The sequence below is a fragment of the Lacerta agilis genome, chromosome 11 (genome assembly GCF_009819535.1).
Source record: "Lacerta agilis isolate rLacAgi1 chromosome 11, rLacAgi1.pri, whole genome shotgun sequence".
Taxonomy (NCBI): domain Eukaryota; kingdom Metazoa; phylum Chordata; class Lepidosauria; order Squamata; family Lacertidae; genus Lacerta; species Lacerta agilis.
In genome coordinates this window covers 11,524-37,228 of record NC_046322.1, presented here as the reverse complement: position 1 = coordinate 37,228, position 25,705 = coordinate 11,524, and the positions used below count along the sequence as shown (strand labels likewise).

Sequence of the window (25,705 nt, the reverse complement as noted above, 5' to 3'; positions counted from 1 at the left end):
TCTTGAGAGCTTTCTCCTGACCACGTGTAGCAAGCAACACTTACTTAACCAAGCCCCATCAGATCCAGCAGCTAGAAGAAAATGCCACTGCGGTTTTCCCCTGAAACCCACAGGATCAGGCTTCCCTAGGGTGGAAATGGGAAAGAAAAGCCGGCTTTAAGCCTCCCCCTCCCATCGAGGTTGACTCACTTTATGGCGGTGGACCCATCAGTTGCTGCCGCGCCACTGAACTGGGATGGGGAGAACATTTTAGTCGGCAATTAAACCTTTGGTTGATTAAGCAACTTAATAAATTGACTGAACCTGATTGTATTTTGCATTACCTGAAGGCTCTGCATGCCCCCCCCGCCATCCAGGGAGCTCACAGCGACCCAATTTTTATTTAAAAGCAACGAGAGGAGAGTATTGCAAACGCATGCCTGCCATAAGCTGCACCCCCCGCCCCCAGGACATTCAGGCGAGGACCTTGGCACAAACTGCTGTGGGATCGGGCCCCTGACTGAGCCCGCCTGCTCCCCTCCCTGGCTCCCTGTACGTGGCTGGACGTGGAACAACCAGACCTGGTCAGAGTATTCCTTCAAGGTCAATTTCCTCATACAGGATTGCCCCAAAACGGCCATCAAAATGTAGCAGCTAATCCATACATAAAACACCTCTAGCCTCCACGGAAAAAGAAGTCTGGGAGCCTCGGCACAGCCCGGCTGCCTCTTGTCCAGGGCTCGAGAGAAAGAAGCCTCAGAGGCAGTAGCGCCGGGCGGGGAGGGGGCGCCACCAAAGAGCCCCTTCCCCGTGGCCCGACTAACTTTGTTCCTCAGTTGGTCTCTAAGGTGCTATTTTGTTCCTTGACTTGAGGATGGCACAAGCAGAAAGCCCAGAAGTCCCCGCGGGAAAGGGAGGGGGCTGCCGGGGGGGGGGACGTTGGCCAGCATTTGCCTGCCCTATCCGGCTCCCCAAACTAGACCACCTCCCTCCCCTCTCCCCCAGCCATTGTTCACAAAGGCCTCAGGTCGGGGGCCCGCCGGAGAAGGCGGGAATGGGAGGCGTGGATGCTTTTCGGCAGAGAGGCGAGTCGGGGCGCCTCCACAGCTGGAGCGGAACTACCAGTCCAGAACCACAAGAGCCAGGGGCCACTAGGATCCCAAGGGGGGACTTCCACAAAGATTCTTTCCTAATCAGGATCCTCCAGAGCCCGCAAGCCAAGCCAGCTCAACAGACCGGCATCCCCCTTTTGTTCACTCCTCGCCGGCCGCGCTGCTGCGCTGCTCTGGGCGCGGGCGTGGGGGCCGCTGGTACCTAGGTGATAAAGCGAGAGAAGGATGGAGGCGCTTTCCTTTCCCGCTGAGAAGTCGAACCGGCTGGGAGGGAGCAGAGAGCTAAGGGGACTCTGAGCATGTTCAGAGGCATCCTCTTCCGCCGGCGCCTGGAGGTCGCGCCGGCATTCTTGGCCCCTCCAGGGGCGACCTCCGGCTCCGGCCCCGGGAGTAAAGGCGATGTTGGAGCCGGAGGACAGCGCCCGAGCAGCCGCAGCACGCGTGGCGGTCCCTGGCGGAGCGGGTGTCCCTTCTCCATACGCCCTCCACCCCGGGGGGAGATGCACTTGCCCCCGTGGCGGGGCCTCCCTTGTGGGTCCCTCGGAAACTGAAGTCCGCTGAAATTGTGAAGATCGGCGGCTCTACCATGTCTACACGGGGATGGGGAGCGGATCTGGGGGCTTCAGCCGCACGGTTAACCCACCTGCCTCCCAGTGGGGCCCCTCCGCGTCCTCTTCGTGGGCATCGGCGGCGGCCCAGGCGAGCAGGGCGACCAGCAGGAGGAGGCGGCTGCGGGGCAGCCCTCGCCAGTCCCGGGCGTACATCGTCCTCGTTGCACGCGGCTCTCCTCCACGCCCGGCCGAGTGGGACCGGCAGGCGCTCAGGACGGCCGACGGGGCGGGCGCGCCCTTTTATAGCAAGGAGCTGTCGCTGCTACCGCCGCCTCCTCCGGGAGCCCCACGGGCTGAAAGCGCCCCCTTCTGGCTCCTGGCTCTCGGGGGACTATCCCCGGCTGAGCCTGGGAGCTCAGCTCTGCCCTGCTCTGTTGCGGTTCTTCCCAGCCCTCGCCAGGACACCCTCAGCCATGGCCGCCCCTGAGACGCACCAGCAGGCTTAGCCCCCTCAGCTGCGCCTACAAATCCTCTCTTTCTGTTAAAGGCCCCTTCGGAGCTTGGTAGCCACCAGTCTAAATTACCCACAATGACCCAGAGTCTCCAATAGAGCATTGCTCTGCTGCATTGTGGGGCACCAAAGAACCTTAGGTCAGTTGCAGAGCATTTGCCTGCTTTGCATGCAGAAGTTTGAGGTTCAATCCCTGGCTGGCACCATCTCCAGGTAGGGCAAAGGAAAGGGTTCCTACCTCGAAACAAAATAGAAAATTCTTTCCAGTAGCACCTTAGAGACCAACTGAGTTTGTTCTTGGTATGAGCTTTCTTGTGCATGCACACTTCTTCAGATACACTGAAACAGAAGTCACCAGATCCTTAAATATAGTGAGGGAGTGCGGAGGGGTATTACTCAGAAGGGTGGTGGGAATGGGTGATCAGCTGATAGGTGTGGAAAACCTGTTGACAACTCTGCAATTAGTCTTGCAGGGAAAGGCAAGGGGTGAGATGGCTAAAGATAGCTTTGTTATGTATAATGAGATAAGAATCCAATGTCCTTGTTCAAACCAGGTTTCTCCATGGTTTTAAGTTTGGTGATTAGTTGCAATTCAGCCACTTCTCTTTCCAGTCTATTTCTCCATGTCCTGGGAGATTGAAGTGTTCTCAAATGCCAACAGTGCCCTTCAGCTGTCTATATTGGACAAACAGGCCAAACCCTATGCCAAAGGATAAATGGACATAAATCTAATATCGGGAATCACAAGACAGAGAAACCAGTAGGAGAACACTTCAATCTCCCAGGACATTCTATAAAAGATCTCAAAGTAGCTGTCTTAATACAAAGAAATTTCAGAAATAGACTGGAATAAACTCAGTTGGTCTCTAAGGTGCTACTGGAAAGAATTTTCTATTTTGTTTCGACTATGGCAGACCAACACGGCTACCCACCTGTAACTGGGTTCCTACCTGAAACTCTGGGGAACTGCAGCTGCCAGTCAGAGTAGACAGTAGTGAGCTAGGTGGACCCAAGGGCCTTACTTGTTATAAGGCAGAAGCCTCCAATGCTTCTACTTTAATGGGTGGTTTGGAGCTGCTTGCCTGCCAGCACCAGTGGGGTCATTCAGTGGTGAGGCCCCACCCAGCAACTGCTGAGGATGCTCAGGTGCACTGATCCTGCGGGGTAGAGACTCAGCTCCCAGACTGATCTTAGAAGGAGCTGCAACAGCAGGTCTCCTTTCAAGCCTTAGGGATGGTGTAAGAGGGAAGGAGGTCACATCCCAATGCAAGAGGGTAGGTGAGAATGTTCACCTGTGAATGCTGCCACACCTCCATATTTTGGAGTGCAAATCATGCAGGATCTTCACCTCTCACTAACCAAACAGAGTTTTGTTGCAGCTTGAAGACTAAGGTTTGTTGTGGCATAAGACCCTTTGTTGTGTTCTCTTGCAAAGATTAATACTGCCCACCCCACTCCCTGGAATTTGTCGTCATATCAATCCTAAAATAAACTTTTGTTTTTCACATACTACACATTATTATTATTTATTAAACTTGTTAGTAACTTTATGTTGTCCAAAGCAACTTACCAACCAACCAAAAAACAAACAAACACCAAACCCTTAGAAACCCAGAGGAAAGAGAAAACCATTAAAAATGTCCCACCCACTTCTAAAAGACCACAGATAGTTAAAGGCTAAAGGCCTGATTATAGAGGAAAGTTTTTGCCTGGTATCTAACAACATGTAACGAAGGTGCCAGGCAAACCTCCCTGGGAAGAGTATTCCACAAATGGGGAGCCACTGCAGAAGGTTCATTCTTGTGTTGCCAGCCTCCAGACCTTGCATAGAGGAGGCACACAAAGAAGGGCTCTGATGATGATTGCAGGGTCTGGGTGGGTTCATATGGGGAAGGGCAGTCCTTGATGCATTGTGCTCCTGAGCTGCTTAAGGCTTTATAAGTCAAAACCAGCACTTTGCATTGGTCCCAGAAACTACTGTAATTGGCAACAAGTGCAGTCAGGCCAGGATTGGTGTTATATATATATATATATATATATATATATATATATATATATATATATATATACACAACAACAACAACAACAACAAAATTTATATCCCGCCCATCCGGCTGGATTGCCCCAACCACTCTGGCCAGCTTTCAACGCATATAAATAATTATAAAATGTCAAATATTAAGAACTTTCTGATACAGGGATGCCTTCAGGTGTCTTCTGAAAGTTGTGTAGTTCTTTATCTCCTTGACATCTGATGGGAGGCCATTCCACAGAAAAGGTGTCATTTCTGAGAAGGTCCTCTGCCTGGTTCCTTGCAACTTCACTTCTCTCAGTGAGGGAACTGCCAGAAGATCTTCAGAGCTGGACCTCAGTGTCTGGGCTGGATGATGGGGGTGGAGACGCTCATTCAGGTATACAGGGCTGAGGCCATTTAGGGATTTAAAGGTCAGCACCAACACTTTGTTGTTGTTGTTGTTGTTGTTTGAATGTTTCTGCATACTTAATTTTTTAAAAATAAAGATTTATTAAATTTGTTAACAAAAAAACAAAATACACAATACAAAATACATCTTACAAAACAACAAAAACTACAAAACTGCAAAAAATACAAAAACCTTAACAAACAAACACTTATAAACTATCCTTATCTTATTCCTAACATTGTTTGGGGACCTCCTCACATCCTCTCTTCTGCGTTCATTTCTAATCATCTTTAGTAACTTTATAACATTGTAAAATCTTCCTTCCGGGGTACAAATTATAAATTATAAATTATAAATTATAAATCTTAATATTTATAAACAATAATCATCATTTAACTCTAATCTTAATCCTAATGAAAATGATCATAACATATTTCTAACTACTTCTTATATCCTATCTTAATCTAACTTCTGGCATTACTGTAGCCTTATATATCCTCTGATTTTAATTTCAAATGTCTATCTTTTCACGTCGTTTCAAATAGTCTTTGAATTTCTTCCAATCCTCCTGCACCGTTTCTTCCCTCTGGTCTCGGAGTTTCGCGCTCAGTTCTGCGAGTTCCATGTATTCAATCAACTTCATCTGCCAATCTTCCACTGTTGGTAATTCTTCAGTTTTCCAATTTTTAGCTATCAAAATCCTAGCAGCTGTAGTGGCATACATAAAAAATGTTCTGTCTTTGTTGGGAATTTCATAGTTGGTCATGCCAAGCAGAAAGGCCTCTGGTTTCTTAGTAAATGTGTTTTTCAACACCTTTTTAAGCTCATTATAAATCTTCTCCCAGAAGTCCTTTACCTTTGGGCACATCCACCACGTATGAAAGAAGGTACCTTCTACTTGCTTACACTTCCAGCATTTATTACACAAATCATGATACATCTTAGCTAACTTAACTGGCGTTAAATACCATCTGTAAATAATTTTCATAATGTTTTCCCTTAACACATTACATGCAGTGAACTTAGTACCCTCCTTCCACAACCTCTCCCAATCTTCCAACATTATGTTATGTCCAACATCTTTCGCCCAGTCAATCATAACTGATTTAACCATTTCATCTTTCGTATGCCACTCTAGCAACAAATTGTACATTCTGGAAAGATTTTTGGTACTTGGTTCTATTAACTCCGTTTCCAACTTGGATTTCTCTGACTGAAAGCCGTGTTTCTTGTCCAATTTAAAAAATTCATTTATCTGATAATATTGCAACCAGTCAAATACTTTCTCTTTCAATTGTTCATAACTTTTCAATTTAAAATTCTGGCCTTCTTGTTCTAATATATCAGCATATTTCGGCCAATTTGCAGGCATGTTGGGTCTCTTGTAGGCCTTGGCCTCAACTGGTAATATCCATCTGGGGGTTTTCCTAACAAATCTTTATTCTGAATCCAGACCTGATACAAGGCATTCCTAATAATGTGATTTTTAAAAGCTTTGTGGGCCTTAACTTTGTCATACCAAAGATAAGCGTGCCAACCAAATACATTGTCATGTCCTTCCAAGTCCAAAACATCAGTATTTTCTAACTTGAACCAATCTTTCAACCAGCAAAAGGCTGCCGCTTCAAAGTAAATTCTGAGATCTGGCAGTGAGAATCCACCTCTTTCCTTAGAGTCTGTCAAAATCTTATATATTATCCTGGGTTTCTTTCCCTGCCAGATACCGGTAAATTTAGATAAATCCTTTTGCCATTTTCTAAAACAGTCCATCTTATCAATAATCGGAAGCACTTGGAATAAAAACAACATCTTTGGTAATACATTCATCTTGATAACTGCTATTCTGCCCATCAAAGACAATTTCAATCTCGTCCATATGTCCAAATCTCTTTTTATCTCGTTCCACAATTTCTCATAGTTGTCCTTGAACAGGTTCAGATTCTTAGGAGTCAAATTAACTCCCAGATATTTCACCTTATTAACAAAACTAAGTCCAGTTTGGTCTTGTAGTTTCTGTACCTGCATAGGTGTTAGATTTTTTGTTAAAACTTTAGTCTTTGCTTTATTCAACTTAAATCCTGCTACTTGTCCAAATGATTCAATTGTCTCTAATGCTTTAACCACGCTGGTTTCTGGGTCTTGTAGGGATAACACAAGGTCGTCGGCAAAGGCTCTCAATTTATATTCTTTTTCTCCCACCCTTATTCCTTTTATCTGTTGTTCAGTTCTAATCATATTCAGTAGGACCTCCAGAACCGTTATAAAGAGTAGGGGGGAGATAGGGCAGCCTTGTCTCGTTCCTTTTTCTATTCTAATTTCTTCAGATATCACATTGTTTATTATAATTTTAGCTTTTTGTTCTTTATAAATGGCATTTATGCCATTCAAAAATCTTTGACCGACCTCCATCTTTTCCAAATTCTTCTTCATAAAACTCCAAGAAATGTTGTCAAAGGCCTTCTCCGCGTCTATAAACATCAGAGCCGCTTGTGTATTTATCTTCTTTTCCAATCTTTCCAATATATCCACAATATTCCTTGTATTACTATTCATATGTCTGCCAGGTAGAAAACCTGCTTGATCTTTGTGGATATATTCCAGCACCAACACTTTGAACTGTGCTCAGAAACGTACTGTGAGGCAGTGAAGATCCTTTAGGACCAGTGTTATATGGTCCTGGCAGCCACTTCTAGTCACCAGTCTAGCTGCCACATTCTGGATTAATTGTAGTTTCCAGGTCACCTTCAAAGGGAGCCCTACGTAGAGCACATTGCAGTAGTCCAAGCAGGAGATAACCAGAGCATGCACCACTCTGGCAAGACAGTCTGCGGGCAGGTGGGGTCTCAGCCTGTGTACCAGATGGAGCTGGTGTGGGAATGCTTAGGAGTGTGGATGAGTATATATTAACTTATATATCTCATCCCAGCTTGTTAATACAAGCTCCAAACTTAGCAGAGTTACATTCCCTTTTAAAACACAGCAGAAAACAGTTGCATAGGCTTGCTAAAGCCTCTATAAGAAATATATATTCCTGGTATATTCCCCTCCTTTCCTCTTAAAAGTAAAGACACAACACAGCACTGTTTATAAGATATAAAAGAGTTTACTTACATTACTTCCTGAGTTACAGTACAGGCTCAGAGAGACAGACAGGCTTAGATAAATGTATTTACATGTAGTGAAGCTGATTCCATAGGGGAACAGGCTTCACCTGTGCTCCTCTCAGCTGCAAGCCAAGAGAGCATCCTGCTTCTTCAAGAGACGAGGCAAAATGGTGACTGGTCTAGGGATCTTGTTCCCAGGTGAGACCACACCTACTTCTGGTCAGAGGAAGTTAACTCAGTCCAGGTAGCAGAAAGTTATGCCTGGAGGACTGAGTTACCTTCATGTCCACTCTAGCAATGTTGTGCTTTGACTGCTCTGTGTTTACATCCCACAGCTGGTAGACAGCTGCCCAGGACACAAAATTTACCTGCACCTCCATGGACAGCTGTGAGTCCAAAATGACCCCCAGGCTGCACACCTGGTACTTCAAGGACACAGTTATCCCATTCAGGACCAGGGAGTCCCCTGCCCCCCAGAAACAGTCTTCTGCATAGCTGTCAAGTCTCCCTTTTTTGCGGGAAACTCCCTTATTCCAAGCCGTTTCCCACTGCTATCCCTTATTCTTGATATCCCTTAACTTTCCCTTATTTCCGGGAAGGAGAGTTGGAGTCCGGGGACTCCTTGGGTCCCTGCATTTCTCAGCCCTGCCTGCTTGCCTGCCTACCTCACAGGACTGTTGTGGCGATTAAATGAGGAGTAGGACCAGGGAGCTCCTTGGAGAAAAAGGTGGAATATCAATACCTAATAACAAACAAACAGACAGATATATAAAGAAGAAGATAAAATAGACGAATGTTTCTCAGCAACAGGTGCTCCGATTCAGCATTGCTGTCCCTAACTGGAGGCAGAGCAGAGCCAACCTGGCCAGAAGCCATCAGTGGTCCTCTCCTCCTGCATGAATATGCCTAATCCTTTTCTAAAGCCATCCAAGTTGGTGGCCGTCGCTGCTCCCTGTGGCAGGGAGTTCCACAGGTTAACCGTGTGCTGCGTGAATTAAGTGCTTTCTTTTCTCTGCCCTGATTTCTCTTTCGCGGGAGCTCTATCCTGGTGTAAATTAATTTGTAGCCTGGGGGGATTACCACGGCGTGGACTGTCCCCGAGAACCGTAGACTGTCCCCAGGACAGGTGAGGGTGCTGATCCCTTATTTTCAATTCCGAAACTTGACAGCTATGCTCCGAGTCCAGCCCCGCCAGTTCGAGACGGCGCCAGGGGGCCGGGCCGGGCCGGGGCGGGGTCAGCCCGCCCGGAAGGGGCTGGACCACTGGCCGTTTGAACGCTTGGCGGGCGCCGCTGGACGGAGCAAGGTAGTGGAGCGGCGACGCAGGCAGGGGGCTTCCTCGGATCCCCTTGGTTCCGCTGAGCGTGGCCGGGCTTGGGGGACCCCGAGCCCCTCTCCCGCCCCCTCGGGTGCTTCCCTCCCCCCCCCCAGCAGAACTGCACCCACCCGCCACGCGCGCGGTGACTCTTCTGCCTTACACGAAGCCGCCACGGGAACTCCGCTATAGTCGGACTTGCTTCCGAGTAGACCTGAGTTGGCTGGCGCTGGACTCTTGGGGAGCCTCTCTCTCGGGGGTCCTCGGAAGGGGGCTCAGGCAGGAGCGAAGGACTGCCGAGCAAGGGCTGCGGGGGACGCCTTCTGGGCCCTGGGGAAGCCTGCCCAGCCCGGGCAAGAGCGGGGTTCGCTCGCGTTTGCACCCCACCTTTCCTCCAAGGAGCTCAAGGTCCTGTCCTCGCCCTGCCCCCCCCCACCTCCCCATTTTATCAGCGAGGTTCGTGGCCGACTGGATTTGGAACAAGGCCCTCCCGGTTCCACGTTGCCATAAACCTCCAGAGGAAGGCTTTCTGGGTTGGTTTGTGCATTCCGACCTGGTGGGGGAACCTGCTGACAGGGTCTCCTGCAAGGCTGGTGCGCTTCCTCTGAACTCAAGGCAGGGACCCTCCCACCCCCTGCATTTCTCCCAAGCCGAACTTCTTCCCCATGTTATTCTGTATTATGCCTTGTTCATTGGTAGCACTTTGAATAATAATGGGCTGTGATTCCATTTGCTGCGTGCTTGGGACTGATCTGTGTGCCAAAGGGCTTGTGTTGATTCTGGATAGTGCCTGGTGAAGAACCAAAGATCAGGTACTTGCACTGCTCAGGGGCCACCTAAGAGCCCTGCTGAACTAAGCTAATGGCCCCTCTTGTTCTCACAGAGGCTACCAAATGCCTCATGAGAAGCCTGCAAGCAGGACCAAAGCAAAGCAGCAACTGTGCCCACTGGCTGGTATTCAGAAGCACGACTTCCTCTGACCATGGAGGTGCAACACAGTCATCAAGGATAGTATCCACAGAAAGTCTAAGTCTCCTCCAGGAATTTGTCTAATCCTCTTTTAAATCTATTAAAGTTGCTGGCCATCACTGCCTCCTGTGAGAGCCAGTTCCATAGTTCAATTATGTGCCATGTGATGAAGTTCTTTTTGTGTGTCCTGAGGCTTCCAGCAGTCTGCTTCAATGGATGGCCCCAAATTATAATGCAGGAGCTTTGAGGGCAGGGAAGGAGGAAGAGCTGGGGAGCAAGCTGGAAGGCTTTCCCTCCGCGGCTGCAGGTGGCAGGGCTCTGACAATACCAGGTGCTGAGAATCGCAGGTGAGGGGAGTACTGCTGTTGTGCTCATGTCCTGCTTGTGGGTTTTGCAGGCAGGCTCTTCTTCTTATGTCTGCCTGTCTATGTTCTCCATCCCTTGCATTATCTTTTAACTTCTATCATGCCCCGCACACTTTTACTTACCTTTTCTCTAAACTAGAAAGTCCCTAATGTTGCAGCATTTCCTCTTAGGAGAGTTACTCCATCCACTAGTTCATATACAGATTTGCATAACATCGTTATCATATCTGAAGTTTTATTCCCAGTCCCTTTCCTATTGATCCTTAGTATGGGCTGGCTGGAGCCACTTTCTTTTCAAGACATTTCTCCTCCCCCCCCCCCCAGAAAAACACACAATGGCCAGCACCCTTGGGAGCAGCTGCCACCCGGTGGAGGAGCAGAGAGCTCGGTGGGAGAGGAAGCGCTGTCGGACAGCTAAGGAACTGGTGGAAACAGAGCAGCAGTACCTGGAGCAGCTGGGCTTGGTAGCCACGGTGAGAAGCTGGGCTGCAGGGCCCTGGACCTTTCTCGGAGCTCAGATACTATGCAGGACTAAGGGTGCCATTCTGCTCCCAGCTCTTTCTTGAAAGAGCAAGCTGACCTGGCTTCCTGGCTCACTTTTTTCAGTGATGTGCTGATTTTTCTTTGTTGCTGTTAGCAGCTAAATGGTGCAGGGAGAGAGACCAGAGAAAGGAGGAGCAGAAAGGAGAAGACAGCTTCTCACCACCCTCAAGCCATGAGCACTGCAGCCTTCTCTTGGTGCTGGCAGGGCTCCTAAGCAGAGCACTGCAGCTGCAGCTGGATCAGGCCCAAGTGGGCCCACCTAGTCCAGCCCCTTCTCATAGTGACCAACCAGATGTCCCAAATGGGAAATCTGTTAGCAGAATCAGAGTGCAACAGGCATGCTCTCCCAACTTATTGTTCAGAGACAAACTGCCCATGACAGTGGAGGTGGAACATAGCCACTGCAGTTAGTCTGGTTGATATATAAGATCCAAACCAGTTTAATGTCCATATTAAGATAACGGTTTCATAATTTTTGACTTGGCAATATATTGTGAACCATAATGCAAAAATCACAATGTGGGAAAAACTGTGAATGCAACCAATGCCTCTACAAAGCTCCATCCTTATTTCAGACATGGGGATATATCAGTATATCGCTTTGTTTAGCTGGTGATATATCACAAAGTTGAAAACCAGATATCTCCCAACCCTACTGTTCACCTCTACATAGTTCCATCCTTATTTCAGACATTGTGATATATCAGTATGAAGAAGGGTTTCCTTTTTTCTAGCTTTGAGTCTTCCAACACTCAGCTTCATTGGTTGACCTTGCAAGTTTTGTGGGCCTTTGTTTGCAGCAATGGGCTCTTCAAATTCTCTTTCTTTCGTACCCCCCCCCCCCGCATCCTGATTGTCTGCTTGCATTTCTTTGGCCCAAGTTGACATTCCTTTTTGTTGTCCTTGTTGGGACAGGCCTTCCATTTTCTAAAGGAGGCCTTTCTGCCCTCTGCTGCATTCTAACTGAACTGCTATTGCTGTGGCTTTGAACGACCCACAAGCATTCTGGCAAAATCTGGCCACCATCATTTTCTTGTTCAACTTCCTTTTTACCAGACCCCTGCTTTTGGGTAGTTATCTCTTGAAGTCCAATGTAAAGGTGCCATACTTTCTTGACAACTGCCCACTTAACGTTGGACAGCACACCAAGCTGTGGACCCCACTTTAAGATGAAGTCCAGCATGGTCACCCCTCTGGTCAGTCACATCACCAACTGCTGTAGGATGCTGTCATTTACAATATGTAGCAATGTTCCCCCTTGATTGTGACCTGAACATGCATATATCCAGTCAAGGGTTAGGTTAGGTTAGTTAGAAAAGTCTTTGTATCTAGGGAGGAGTAACTGCTTTGTATGTCTCTTTTTAGTACTTTTTGGCCATCCTGAAGGCCAAAGGGACCTTGAAGCCAGCAGATCAAGAGGCTATCTTTGGGTGCCTGGAGTCCATCTGCTCTGCCAGCCGGTAAGGGACCCACCGGGGGAGCCTTTGTCGATGGGTGGGGTAGCATGGGTCTGTTGGGTGGTGGCAGTGGGCTCTGTGAGTTTTCCTCTAACCTCCTGTTCTGTATCCTGTCTGGTTTTCCAAACCTACAGGACCTCAGTACACTGAGACACCTCCTGACTGCTTAATATGGGTGGGGGTAAATGTGAGCTGGGTTAGGGGTTAGCTTTATGATGGAGGGGATTGCACCCTCTTCAATTTTCAGATGATTACATTTCAATCAGACTAAACAGACACTTGGAAGTCCTCTTTGCAAGAACCACAATGCTACCTCTCAACCTGATATGTGTGGACTAGCGTAGGCTCTCAAATGACAGACATGGATCTGTAAAGGAAACTGGGAGAGTCAACTGTCTCCTCAGTTTTTTGGGACAACAGCTGCCCCTGGCTGGATTTTGGCCTTTGGGACAACATCTTAGCTAGGCCTGTGCGATGTACCAATACATAGTTCAAATCCGGTTTGAAGCCCACATTGCAATATTTGACCCAGCAATTCACTGTGAACGGCCTTCAAAATTCCAGGGGCAATATAATTGTGAAAAATTTGAGAAGTCAGCACAGCCCAGCCACCCCTCCTTATTTCAGACATCATTATATACTGGTATATCACGATGGTTAGCTGCTGATATATCCTGATGTTGAAAACCAGGTATTGCCCAGCCCTAATTTTAGCAGGATGGATGAATCCCAAGCCGGAATTAAGATTGCCGGAAGAAATATCAACAACCTCAGATATGCTGATGACACAACCTTGATGGCAGAAAGTGAGGAGGAATGAAAGAACCTTTTAATGAGGGTGAAAGAGGAGAGCGCAAAATATGGTCTGAAGCTCAACATCAAACAAAATAAGATCATGGCCACTGGTCCCATCACCTCCTGGCAAATAGAAGGGGAAGAAATGGAGGCAGTGAGAGAGTTTACTTTCTTGGGCTCCATGATCACTGCAGATGGTGACAGCAGTCACGAAATTAGAAGACGCCTGCTTCTTGGGAGGAACGCAATGACAAACCTAGACAGCATCTTAAAAAGCAGAGACATCACCTTGCCGACAAAGGTCCGTATAGTTAAAGCTATGGTTTTCCCAGTAGTAATGTACGGAAGTGAGAGCTGGACCATAAAGAAGACTGATCGCTGAAGAATTGATGCTTTTGAATTATGGTGCTGGAGGAGACTCTTGAGAGTCCCATGGACTGCAAGAAGATCAAACCGATCCATTCTGAAGGAAATCAGCCCTGAGTGCTCACTAGAAGGACAGATCCTGAAGTTGAGGCTCCAGTACTTTGGCCACCTCATGAGAAGAGAAGACTCCCTGGAAAAGACCCTGGTGTTGGGAAAGATGGAGGGCACAAGGAGAAGGGGACGACAGATGATGAGGTGGTTGGACAGTGTTCTTGAAGCGACTGGTATGAGTTTGGCCAAACTGCGGGAGGCAGTGGAGGATAGGGGTGCCTGGCGTGCTCTGGTCCATGGTGTCACAAAGAGTCGGACACGACTGAACGACTGAACAACAACAATTTTAGCAGTGTGCAAAACTCACATGTGAACAATGTGCTGAAAATATTCCATATGAACCTACTCAGATCCTGAGATCATCCACTGAGTGTTCCTCCTTTTGTGCCTCCTCCTTGAGGGGTCCAGAGGGTGGCAACACGAAAATGGGTCTTTTCTGCAGTGGCTCCCCATTTGTGGAATGCTCTCCCCAGGGAGGTTCACCTGGCACCTTCATTATACACCTTTAGGCGCCAGGTGAAAACGTTCCTCTTCAACCAGGCCTTTGACTGATTGACACCTGATGCTCTTTTAAATGTGGAAACAGGGATTGTTGGTTTGGTTTTGCTCATATTTTTATTATGTATTTGTGTTTTTATGTTGTGAATCGCCCTGACATCTACAGCTGAATAGTATTCCTTTGGGCAGGAGGAAGCTTTGTCCTGTGTTAAGAGATATCAAACCCGACCCCTCCCTCAGGTGCAGAACAGAGCCTAACTCTGAATCCCTGTGAGTTCCCCTCCAAGGCAGGCTATCTCCTTCAAGGCAGGATATGCCACTAACCACAATTGTCGTGGATAGTCCCACACCCATCTCTCATATAGCCCCTTATGGAAGCTGTGGAGGGGGGAGCAAGGGAAGCGGACACGGGGCAATGGATTCAAACTACAGGAAAGAAGATTCCACCTAAACATTAGGAAGAACTTCCTGACAGTGAGAGCTGTTCGGCAGTGGAATTTGCTGCCAAGGAGTGTGGTGGAGTCTCCTTCTTTGGAGGTCTTTAAGCAGAGGCTTGACAGCCATCTGTCAGGAATGCTTTGATGGTGTTTCCTGCTTGGCAGGGGGTTGGACTGGATGGCCCTTGTGGTCTCTTCCAATTCTATGATTCTATAAGGGGGAGCATGTGTGAGGCAATACTGGTAAAGTGGCATTGCCCCCCACAAACTTCTTGATTCAAGGAGCCCTCTCCCACTTTGCACCCAGGACTCTGCTTTTCCATCTGGAGGGAGGTCGCTTGGGGCTTGGCCTGGAGGGTTTCTGCCACCAGCTGGTTCTCTACATCTGCTATGCTGAAAACCTTGAAAAGGCCCAGAGCACCTTGGAGGTACCTGTTTCTTTTTCTGTCCCTGTCACACCCTTTGAGCAGGAATCTTGCAGGGAGCTGCTCTGGGCACACAGCCCCCCCCCCCGGAACCTTTTCCTGCCCTTTGCTGATCAAGCCATGTCAGTGATGTTTTAGCTGTGATTCCTGCCTTGCAGGGGGCTGGGCTAGATGACTCTTGGAGTCCCTCCCATCTCTTCAATTCTGTGATGACCTGGGGTGGGGAGTGGGTGGCAGGTCAGCTAGTGACTCCTTTTTCTCCTCTCTTGCCCTTCCAGAGGCAGGTGCAGAAGAACAAACCCTTTTCCCGCTTCAAGAAGCTCCAGGAGTCCCGACCAGAGTTTGGGGGGCTTTGCCTGGAACAGCTGCTCCCGCTGCCCCTCCAGAGGCTTTCTTGGTAGGTGGCAGCCTCTGCAGGAGGATGCCGTGTTCATCACATCTGGGAGGGGCTGCTCAGCTGGCCCCCTTGGGGCTCCAGCAGCCTGGCTGCACTTCCTTAGCCCCAGGGAAGAGGCTGCTGGAGGGCTGAGCTGGAAGGAGTGCGCCTGCCTCTCCTTCCCCACCCCATCTGACAGTGCCCCCTCTCTTTGACAGGTACAGGCACTTGCTGAAGGATTTGGTAGGAAATACCCACCCAGAAAGCTCTGACTTTAAGCAGCTGACAGGTAGGATATTAATTTTTCTGTGAGCAGCCTAGGGGACTTGCTGAAGGGTGCGGGGGATCAAGTAAATAATATTCACCCCCTTAAGCCACAGAGGCTCGAAACTACTTCCCCTGGGTGTGGGTGTGAGCTTTGTCTCAGGTGATGTTGTGGTCCTTGCAGGAGTTCTGAAGTCTGTCTCTGAGGCATATCACCGAGTCCAGGAAATATCTCGTTGCCGTGACAACGCCAACCAGATGCGCCGGGTTCAGAAGCTGCTTAAGGGACAGAAGACACGAATTCTGGCTCCAGGTGGGTCCTCTGCTTTGGTAACAGGAGACAAAGGCAGGGCAGGCAGCAAAGAAGCCACCCTTCAGCTGGGTAAACCGCCCATCTTTGCTCCTCAAATGTGGCCCTCCATGACTCTTTGGCTTCATGCCTGTGATGCTCTGCGATGCAGCTGAAGGGCAGCTCCTGGGGCTGGGCATTTCTGGCAACTGGAACAGAGACCATTTGCTAGAGCCAGAGTGGTCTCTAGTGATTCCACCCCAAAGACTCCCACCTCCCATTCTTCGTCCTTGCTCTGCCCCCATTTCCTCTGCCTGGACCCCATCATTCCACCTCCTCCTCCTGCACTGATTAAGGCAATTCTCCCAATGTTTTGCTGCTTAGTTTAAAAAGATAATTCAGTGGGGAGAGCAGTGGCCTCACCTGAAATGGAATGGCCTTTGAGCTAGGCAAGAGCAACAGCGTCAAGGATGCTGCTCAGCTCCTCACAAGACATGCAGCCGTGGAGCAGCCCTTAGCAACAGAGTCCCACCATCAGCACAAGGAGGGGGGCATTGCATTGGGCGTAGACTGCAGGTTGCATTGGGTGGAAAACAGGGCGTCATGGGGGGGGGGGCTGAAGGGCAGCATTGGAGCTGCAGGGTAGCACAGGAGTTGGTTCCTCGTACCGGCGCTTCAAGGCAGCACAGCCAATGTCCAGTTGCTACACCGCTGAGGACAGAGGAGCTCCCTGTGGATTTGCAGGTTTGGGATGCTCCTCAATCCAGCATTGCTTTGGAAGCTTCAGGCAGCATTGCTGACATTGGAAGCTTCTCTTGTAGCTGTGACTCCTGCATTTCTGGGGCTGGACTAGATGACTCTCTGGACACCTTCCAACTCTACAGTCCTACGATTCCATGTTAGGGATGCTGGTAAATCCTACTCTGTGGGTGACTCACATGCCAGCTTCTGAACAGAATATTATTCCGGGTGTTTATTAGTTGTGACTTACCAACCTTCGCTTTGGTTCTCTTACCATGAAAGGGCCTTCCAGGCTGGCAGTGAGGCATCCGCGGTCACATCCTGCATGCCCAGGGCTGCTCTGCACCCTTGTTGCTCCCATCTCCAGGCTTTATCCACCCCAGTGCAAGGGCCAACTCATCTCCCATAGGCATGGGTGGGCTTGCCCCTTTTGCCCCTTTCCCTTGTCCTTCCTCTCCCTGTTCTCTGTGGCTCAAGGACCTCCTAGCCAGTTTTGTCACAGATGAAAAGCTGGAGGGAAACCCAAGAGACAGGGTAAGATACTCAGGTGAAGGATAACAAGGTCCCTGCAAGGGCCAGTCAGGAGTGAGAACCCCTTTGCAGAGAGGTCTCCTTATGCCGCCCTGGAAGGGGTGGTGTGCAAGTCAACCTGTGCTTCGGCTATTGTTGGTTTTGCATTTGTGTTCCACCTTTTCTCCAAGGAATACAAGGCGACATACGTGGTTCTCCCTGTCCCCCTTTTAGCCTCACAACCACCCTGTGAAGTAGGGGAGTCTGGTAATCTCAGCAGATTCCTCCGGTGTGACAGTAGCACAACCTCCATGCTGGGGAGAGAGAGGGTAAGAGTCTCATCGAGACAGAGCCATACATTGATGGCTGAAAAGGCCATGAGAGCAGCTTACATGCCCAGCAGGGTCCCAGCCTGTCAGGGAGCCTTTTGTCTGATGGAAGCTGCCACCCTCAGTGGGTCTGGGGAGGTTACCTGACTCCAGCAGTCCCAACACCCCAATTGGCCTCTGTGGCCCCACATTTTGTCACAGGGCGCTGGTTTCTCCGGGAAGGCTGGCTATTGGTGGTGCCCCCCAAGGGGGAGGAGCTGCAGCGCCGGATGTTCTTCCTCTTCTCTGACATCTTGCTGGTGACCAAGCCCTGCCACCCACTCCACCCCTGGAACGCACACAAGTTTGCCTGCCAGGCCGTTCTCCCACTCAGGCAGGGCGCGGTGCAGAAAGTCTTCGGTCACACGCAGAGCCAAGGGGGGCTGCTCAGTGTAAGTTCTTCCCAAGCCCAGCAAATTCTGCCTTGGTGTAGGAAGCCCTTGTCCCAACCACCCTACTTGGGGGGGGGGGTCCACACCTGGCCCGCTGGGTAAATCCTGTGGCAGCAGCATCAGAGCAGGTGCAAGGGGCAGAGGCAACAAGTTGGCTGAAGCAAGCCTGCTGGCAACAACAAAGGGGAGCTGCTGGGGTATGTGTGTGCCTGCACACACAGGAACAATCGCCCAAAGGTCCAAGAAATGGGTGGGGGTGGGGGGCTGCTGCTCTGCCACAAAGGGCCAGGCGGTGCTTTTCTGGACTTCTGACAGGCCTCCAAGCACCCCGTCATGGGATGCCTTGAAAAGGAAGTCCTGGACCACCTTTACCTGGGCCATTTCTGTGGCCCAACCTCCTGCCTTAGCCCAAGAGCTTGCCATCTCCCACCAATGCTTCCCTTCTTCCAGGTCTCCTTCCCCCACACGACGTTGCTGCTGATGTCGTGTAATCAGGACGACTTCCATGAATGGCACCAGACCCTGTTGGCTGCTGTCAGGTAGGCTACCCCCTTCCTCTGCTGACTGTGGAGACATTGCTGGGCTTGTGTTTTTTGAGGTTCAGAACTCACCTCCTTCCCTTTCCACCTGCAGGCAGCTGCAGATGGACTCCCCTCCAGCCTGCTGAATGGAGGACCTGCACAGGGCCAGGCCAGTGAGTGCCAGTGGCTGTGCAGACTACATAGAAACCACTGGTTACCAAAGCCACTATTTCCCTTCTTTGGAAGCCGCAGCCCAAGACCCAACCTGACCTAGGACTGGCCCATCCTTTCTTTTGCTTCCCCTTGACTCTTACCTGGAGACCCGCAAGATGTCCAGAATTGGCCTGTTCATTGGAACTGCCACCTGCAAGGCCACTCTGCCTATTCAGGCTGCAGAGGCACCTGAGCCTTAAACATAGTCAGGTGAAGGAGCAAAATGTCCATCTCTGCATCAACAGTCTCACTTAAGATGGCAGGGAACAAAAGGTGCAAGTGTCCCTTGGTTTGAACAAGCTGCGATCTTTTAAAATCTGCATTTTACCTTCATGAATGTATAAAAAATGACAATCCTTTTAGAATTGTTAACACTAGATAGACTGCTTCTGGGGCCAAAAACCCCCGTGGGCCCGTTTGGCATGATGACGATGTGGTGCATCTGCGTGGTGCATCCTGTGCAGCTGCTGCTCCGTTTATTCTCTACTACTAAGAAACAAAATCCCTGAAAGACTCTGATGTACACTGTGGTCTCCACAAAGGCAAAGTAATTAAAGTCTGTGGTGTCAGCAAGCACAGTGATGTCTTAAGCCAGGGGTGAGGAACCTGCATCCCTCAGCAAGGCAGAAAAGGGGACAGACCCAAAGAGAAAGAGGTTCTTAAGGATGCCCTCTGCTTCTCTGCCAAGGGATGGCTCTCTGTGTGGACCTGGGATGGGACACAATGCAGCCCAAGGTCTCTCTCTACTTGCCCTCTGTATGACCACCCAAGTAAAATGCATCTCCATAAGGCAACAGCTTCTGCAAAGAATTGGCCTGTCACGTTTAACGGAAGTATGTTCTACTCACTCCTGACACACTTGTAATTGCAATTATAACCATTTTTACACTGCCATTACAAAATATATTTTGAGATTATGGTTTTTGTGTTACCAGTGTTCAAGTTTTGTGTAGCTTTAATATACTTTCTTTGAGATTTTGGTGTATTAAAACATATCTTTTAACCTCAACTGGAAATGTAGCAAAGTGAGTTGTTTAAAATGTCATAGAATCTTGTAACTGTAGAGTTGGACGGGACCCCAAGAGTCATCTAGTCCAACCCCTGCAATGTAGGAAGAAGAGTTAACGAGTCCCTGGCAGATGGTCACCCAATCTCAGCTTTAAAACCTTCAAGGAAGGAGAGACCCTAACCTCACGAGGGAATCCGTGCCACTGTCAAACAGCTCTTACTGTCAGCATGCTCTTTCTGATGTTGGGGCAAAATAAATGAAAAAACAAAGTGATGTACTACTTTTAATACAAGACTTGACAATGAGAGGGGAGATCTGGGAGTTACAGAAATGATCCAGTGGAAATTACTAATTAAATGCAAAGGTTGGCTTTCAAACAGTGGCTCCAGTTGCTAGGCGGTGCTTTTGTGTTCCTAAAGCAGCCTTTCTCAACCTTGTGTCCCCAGATGTTGCGCCATAACTCCCATCATCCCTGACCACTGGTCCTGCTAAATAGTGATTATGGCAGTTGTGGTTCAAAAACATCTGGGAACACAAGTTTGAGAATGGCTGTCTTAAATTGCGAGACCACTCCAGCGTAAGGTTTTCCCTCTCCCCAACTTAACCACCTAGTCCCAGTAAGTCACCTGCTCCTGGCTCCGCTGGTGCCACTGCATGCCAGATATGTCACCAAGCACTATCACTCAGCTGCAAGCAGCACAGAGTGAGTTCAGAGAAACCAAGGCATTTGCCCCATGGCTACTGTCGTTTATTTCTGTGTGCCTAAAGGTCAGAGAGCTTCTCTTTTTTCAAGTTTCCAGTCCCAAGAGCGAACTAGTACCCTGCATAGCAAAATAGATAAAAGTAGGGAGGTGGTCTCAAAAAACCCAAAGAAATGCAGCTCCTCTTGCCAACATCAAGGTGAGGTTGCAGACAGGCTTCCAAATGACAGGAGAAGGGGAGGAAGTGGTGTCTGTCCTTTCTACACTGCCGTGCCCTCAGATGGGCTCCCCTGGAGTGGAGCTTCCCCTGCCCTCAGCGCAGCCTCCCGGAAGCCCTTCAGCAGCTGATTCACCAGCGTCTTCTCACTGTCGCGCTTTGGGCGCAGGAGGGGCGGGAATGGGTTCCCCTTGTACTCAATGACGGCCATCTCAGCACGGTCCAGGTTCTCCCGATTGGGGATCCGCAGCAGGCGTGTGTAGTTGCTGGAGTGTGCCTGGAAGCGAGGAGCCAGCACCTTGAAGAGCTTGTGCAGGAGGTCCTTCTCCTGGGGTGGGGGGAGGCAAAAAGAGGGGGGCTCAGTGGGGGCAGGGTTGCCAGGAGACCTCCCCCCCCAGAAGGGATGCAGCCTCACCGTCAGCCAGAAGTCGGCCATGCGCATTGCTTGGGGGTCCGTGTCCCCACGCTTGGCATAGTTGATCAGCTGCAGAGAGGGAAGAGAGGAGAGGCTGTCAACATAAACAGCCTGCTGGATCAGGCCAAAGGGGGTTCATGTAGTCCAGCCTCCTGTTCTTACAGTGGCAAACCAGATGCCCCCAACGGGAAACCTGCAAGCAGGATTCGAGCACAACAGCAATGCTCCCCTCAGGTGGTTTCCAGCAACCGGTATTCACAAGCATTGCTGCCTCCAGCTGTGGAGGAAGAACAGAGCCATCCTGGCTAGGAGCCATCGAAGACTTTGTCCAGTCCTTTTAAAGCCATTCAGGCCACCACTGCCTCCTGTGGGAGGGAGTTCCAAGGTTGTACGATGTACATCTGCCCTGAATCTCCCAACATTCAGTTTCACTGGAGACCCACAAGTTGGACTGTTACGAGAAAGGGAGGAAAACGGAAAAGTCCCAAACGCTGCCACCTTTCTTCATAGGGAAGTCCCTTCACCCCCTTGATCTTTGAGCCCTTTCCTAACTCTGCAATATCCGTTTTGAGGCTGCGGCCGCGCCAGAGGTTAGCATCATGGCAGTTTCATTTTGCTAACGATCCCCAGTAAGGGCTTTGCTTTTTCACGGCCGCGCAGACGCGAAGGGCATTTCTCTGCTGCGCGCCCGCCCGGCGGCCACGACGCGTGTCTACGGGGCCCTTGCGTTCCGACGTGCACCGCTCCCGCCCGCCCCGCCCCTCTCACGTGCTCGGCGTAGAAGCGCATTTCATCGGCGCGCCCGCGAGGGGCCTCGATTCGCTCGTGGCGCACCAGGGCCGTGACGAGGTTCCGCAGCAGGTCGAGGCGCGAACGGGGCCCGAGGCCGAAGCTCCGGTGGACGCGGCCGTGCGAGATCCACGCCGACGCCGAGAGACGCATCGCGGAGCCACCGAGCAGGCCGACGCCGGAAGCGCCCTTGGTCACGTGGTCCTCGGGGCTCCAGGGAGGCGGACCCCGCCCGGGCCTCACTTTCATTGGTCTGTGTTCCCGGCGGCGGAAGTCCCTCCCTTGGCGGCAGAGCTTGATGCGGCCTGCCCAGGAAGCGAGTCCTCAGTGAGGAGCGCGGGGACGGGGAAAGGATCCGGGATGGAGGGCGGCGAGAGGCAGAGACGGGGTGGCCTCCTCCTCCTCTGCTGGGGCCGCTGTCCGCCTCCTTCGCCCTGACGGCCTCCGGGGGGGAGCCGGTCCCGCCGCTTGACACCGCGCGGAGGGAAGCGGGGAAAGGGCGCCGTCGGCTTCCAGGGCTGCTTTGATGATTTTGGTCAAGCAGCGGGCAAATAAATGAGAATACCTGACCAGTTGCGTTGCAGGAACTCGGTTCTGAACCCCCCCCCCAAGGTAATGCCTGTTCTCCTCCAAAATAAATCCTGGCCAAGAATGTGTGAGAGAAGGCTATAGACGTGTTATAAGGGGAAAAAAAAAATCTCACTTCTGGGGTCCCGTATAGAACCCCTTGGGAAGGTCTCTCTGTCGGAGAGAAGCAGCAGAGGCCAACCAGAGTATATGGAAGCAAAGCTATATAGAATGTATATAAGAATGTATCATCTTATTCCTTGTGTAAATAATAAACTTTATTGTTTTACATGTACCAGGTTCTTTGACTTATATACATACTAAGTAGATCACGGAAGGGCATCATGCAATGTGGGGGGGGGGAGACACCATTTGACAGCTTTTATGAATGAACCCTCATCATTCACTGAATGGAGTGGATTGACATTGTGAGTTGGTGTTATTCATTATAGATACAGTAGATGGTGCTGTGTAGCTGTCAGAGTTCTTTCGCTTCTTGGAAAGGATAAAGTAACTTTATACATAAGTATCAATTATTATACCTGTGTGAGTGCCTGGAGGCGGTTGGAGGATGGATGGCGGCTAACAGATTGAGGTTGAATCCTGACAAGACAGAAGTACTGTTCTTGGGGGACAGGAGGAGGGCAGGTGTGGAGGATTCCCTGGTCCTGAATGGGGTAACTGTGCCCCTGAAGGACCAGGTGCGCAGCCTGGGAGTCATTTTGGACTCACAGCTGTCCATGGAAGCGCAGGTTAATTCTGTATCCAGGGCAGCTGTCTACCAGCTCCACCTGGTACGCAGGCTGAGACCCTACCTGCCCGCGGACTGTCTCACCAAAGTGGTGCATGCTCTGGTTATCTCCCGCTTGGACTACTGCAATGCGCTCTATGTGGGGCTGCCTTTGAAGGTGACCCGGAAACTGCAATTAATCCAAAATGCGGCAGCTAGACTGGTGACTGGGAGTGGCCGCCGAGACCACATAACACCGGTCCTGAGAGATCTGCATTGGCTCCCAGTACGTTTCCGAGCACAATTCAAAGTGTTGGTGCTGACCTTTAAAGCCCTAAACGGCCTCGGTCCTGTATACCTGAAGGAGCGTCTCCACCCCCATCATTCAGCCCGGACACTGAGATCCAGCGCCGAGGGCCTTCTGTCTGTTCCCTCACTGCGAGAAGCAAAACTACAGGGAACCAGGCAGAGGGCCTTCTCGGTAGTGGCGCCCGCCCTGTGGAACGCCCTCCCATCACAGGTCAGGGAAATAAACAACTACCTGACATTCAGAAAAAACCTGAAGGCAGCCCTTTTTAGGGAAGTTTTTAATGTTTGATATTGTTGTATTTGGTTTCTGTTGGAAGCCGCCCAGAGTGGCTGGGGAAATCCAGCCAGATGGGCGGGGTACAAATAATAAATATTATTATTATTATTATTATTATACCTTAAGATAATTTCTTTCCACAGACACACAGCTCCTGCAGGAAACACCGTCCTGGGGAATGAGGAGGTTCTGGAACATTGCCTTGGAGGGTTCTAGGTTGGCTGTGCTCACAATAGGTTACCAAGGGCACTGGGTAGAGGAAAGATGCACCTGGAACCTGGGCAGTACAGAGGGGTGGAAGCCTGCTGGCACTGACCATGGCTGGTGGGTACCAGCTTTGGGCACCCTGGTCTCCTCTTGATGAGTCCCTGCAATGGCTGAGGGGTGCCAGGTCTGTTGGCACCAAGCACCCCTTCCGAAGTGGGCAGAGCCCAGCAGCAGCTGACCTGGAAGTGCAGCTCTGCTTCCAGGGACTTAGTCTGGTGTTAGAGCCTGGTGCAAAGATGGGGGCAGGGCAGCCGCAACCTCCTGGAGCAGCTGGAGAGACAAGGGGGCGCTCCAGCAGTGTGCACAGGCCACAGGTTGTGCGCCTCTCAGGGCTTGACTCTGTCTTTGGACACCTCGTGACAGCACAGCCCCCACGCTGGACTGGCTCTCTCAGAGTCTCTGAGCCCTCGGCCTTCAGTCAAGTCATAAGTCCCCGCCAGCGCTGGCCCCGTGGACTCCAGGAGCCACAAGTGCGCATGGCTATGGCCATGTGCCGACAGATGCTGCGAGCCATCCTTCTTCTCTATGCTGTCTACAAGAAATGCGCTTTTGCTTTGCAACATTCCCACTGAGAAACATTCCTGACTAAGAAGGGTCATGGCTACGTGGCACCTTAGCGGATCCCTGTAAATGTGCCCCAGCAGGCTGGTTTATTTCCTTGCTCCCCAAAGAACTAGCAGACTCTATTTCTCAGTCACGTTCCTCCCATTGAGAGACAAAACTTAGTTACCAGTGTCAGACTATAAGGTGTCAGTCCATGGAGGGACACACTTCTGTTTGCAGAGTCCACCATATGGCTTTGATCCTCCACAAAGAAGAACGGACAAAGGGTCCTATAGAAACTCTGTGAAGCTATCACCCTTGCAATATGACTGGCTCTTCAGTGGAAGGAGCAGAAGAATATAAAAATAGTTCAAGAGCAGTGGAACTTGGAACCTGAATTTTCCCTCTTCCTCATTGATTTATGATATTCAGAGACATGTAGACAGTTAAATATAATTTGTACATCCTTAGGAGTAAAGGAGATTATTTCCCCAAAAGCTGCCAACCTCTTGTTTTCAACATGCTAAATGGAGCCTGTGGGGAAAAATATTTTTAAATGGAAGCGGAAACCTATTTGTGAAGCAGAGAGACTTTAAATTTTCAGCACTGGAGAAACATTCTGCTATACTGAATGAAACTGAAAAACAATTGTAAAAATAGTTCAAATATTCATTAGCCAACAAAGGATAATATGTGGAACTGAAGACCACACAGACATGTTTGTGGATTGCCAGGTGGAGGAGTTTTAAGAGCATATATACTGTAGATAGATAGATATAACCTCTGGCTATGAAAACTCATCTGCCAATCGTCCTCAGCTAACCAAGTGCAGAAATATTTTGGTGGTGAATTATCCCCCGTGTCATCTGCCGGTTTTGCCAACTCAGTCTTTCTCTAGATAATTTATGTATAACTAGAAGCACTAGACAGTCCCACAGTCACCCCCGCATAACACAGCAAGGATGGAGTAACAAAAGCCCTGAATTACAGCTAATGTAGTTATTGCTCAGTTTTGTAGGATTCCAATCCATGTGGGAATTGCAATGATTTGGTGGCTGAGGAGAAAGCCATTGCCTCTCTGTGCTTGGAAGTTAGAAGCTGAGTTATGCTGGGAAACTGGTGGGTGAATGTCCAATCTTGTAGGGGAAAGGCATGTGAGGTGGAGGGAGAATAGAAAGCTCCATTGCACAAGTGGAAATCTTTGCATAAGGGCTTCCACTCACAGGACCCGTCAGCCAAATCCCAC

General features: G+C 49.9%; 4 protein-coding genes across 6 annotated transcripts in view; 2 read left to right on the top strand and 2 right to left on the bottom strand.

Moving 5' to 3' along the window:
* Positions 1–1,926, bottom strand: part of CA9 (carbonic anhydrase 9) — a 29,386-nt gene extending 27,460 nt beyond the window's left edge. Inside the window, exon 1 of one of the 2 annotated variants that reach the window (XM_033164334.1) lies at positions 1,735–1,926. In XM_033164334.1, coding sequence (XP_033020225.1) covers positions 1,735–1,855 — 121 coding nt within the window. In that variant the 5' untranslated portion in view covers positions 1,856–1,926. The remainder of the gene's footprint in view (positions 1–1,734) is intronic. The other variant, XM_033164333.1, reaches the window with a different exon arrangement.
* Positions 1,927–8,922: 6,996 nt separating this feature from the next.
* Positions 8,923–18,862, top strand: ARHGEF39 (Rho guanine nucleotide exchange factor 39). Of its 2 annotated transcripts, none has more exons than XM_033164485.1 (10): positions 8,923–8,986; positions 10,654–10,802; positions 12,238–12,332; positions 14,844–14,964; positions 15,240–15,358; positions 15,556–15,626; positions 15,786–15,914; positions 17,672–17,901; positions 18,352–18,440; positions 18,535–18,862. In XM_033164485.1, the coding sequence occupies exons 2-10, from the start codon at positions 10,665–10,667 to the stop codon at positions 18,566–18,568; spliced, it is 1,026 nt and encodes a 341-aa protein (XP_033020376.1). In that variant the 5' UTR covers positions 8,923–8,986; positions 10,654–10,664; the 3' UTR covers positions 18,569–18,862. The 2 variants fall into 2 exon arrangements, with proteins under 2 accessions (XP_033020376.1, XP_033020377.1); XM_033164486.1 differs by lacking the exon at positions 8,923–8,986 and adding an exon at positions 10,267–10,311.
* A 1,051-nt stretch (positions 18,863–19,913) lies between these two features.
* MRPL17 (mitochondrial ribosomal protein L17) lies at positions 19,914–21,934 on the bottom strand. The gene is made up of 3 exons (XM_033164536.1): positions 21,746–21,934; positions 20,978–21,046; positions 19,914–20,890 (listed from the first exon to the last, which is right to left on the bottom strand). The coding sequence occupies exons 1-3, from the start codon at positions 21,917–21,919 to the stop codon at positions 20,606–20,608; spliced, it is 528 nt and encodes a 175-aa protein (XP_033020427.1). The 5' UTR covers positions 21,920–21,934; the 3' UTR covers positions 19,914–20,605.
* A 1,869-nt stretch (positions 21,935–23,803) lies between these two features.
* On the top strand, positions 23,804–24,731 carry LOC117055046 (FANCD2 opposite strand protein-like). Its single transcript, XM_033164375.1, has one exon. It carries the CDS (start codon positions 23,967–23,969, stop codon positions 24,486–24,488), a length of 522 nt encoding a protein of 173 aa, XP_033020266.1. The 5' UTR covers positions 23,804–23,966; the 3' UTR covers positions 24,489–24,731.
* Positions 24,732–25,705: the final 974 nt, after the last annotated feature.

What these genes read in the sequence shown, in the direction of transcription:
- ARHGEF39 (XM_033164485.1), top strand. Translation starts at nt 10,665, where the DNA reads ATGGCCAGCACCCTTGGGAGCAGCTGCCACCCGGTGGAGGAGCAGAGA. An exon ending in AGCTGGGCTTGGTAGCCACG is followed by an intron (nt 10,803 to 12,237) that starts GTGAGAAGCTGG and finishes GTCTCTTTTTAG; the next exon opens with TACTTTTTGGCCATCCTGAA. An exon ending in TGACTTTAAGCAGCTGACAG is followed by an intron (nt 15,627 to 15,785) that starts GTAGGATATTAA and finishes TGGTCCTTGCAG; the next exon opens with GAGTTCTGAAGTCTGTCTCT.
- MRPL17 (XM_033164536.1), bottom strand. Translation starts at nt 21,919, where the DNA reads ATGCGTCTCTCGGCGTCGGCGTGGATCTCGCACGGCCGCGTCCACCGG. An exon ending in TGCGCTTCTACGCCGAGCAC is followed by an intron (nt 21,047 to 21,745) that starts GTGAGAGGGGCG and finishes CCCTCTCTGCAG; the next exon opens with CTGATCAACTATGCCAAGCG. An exon ending in TGGCCGACTTCTGGCTGACG is followed by an intron (nt 20,891 to 20,977) that starts GTGAGGCTGCAT and finishes CCCCCACCCCAG; the next exon opens with GAGAAGGACCTCCTGCACAA.
- LOC117055046 (XM_033164375.1), top strand. Translation starts at nt 23,967, where the DNA reads ATGGCTGGTGGGTACCAGCTTTGGGCACCCTGGTCTCCTCTTGATGAG.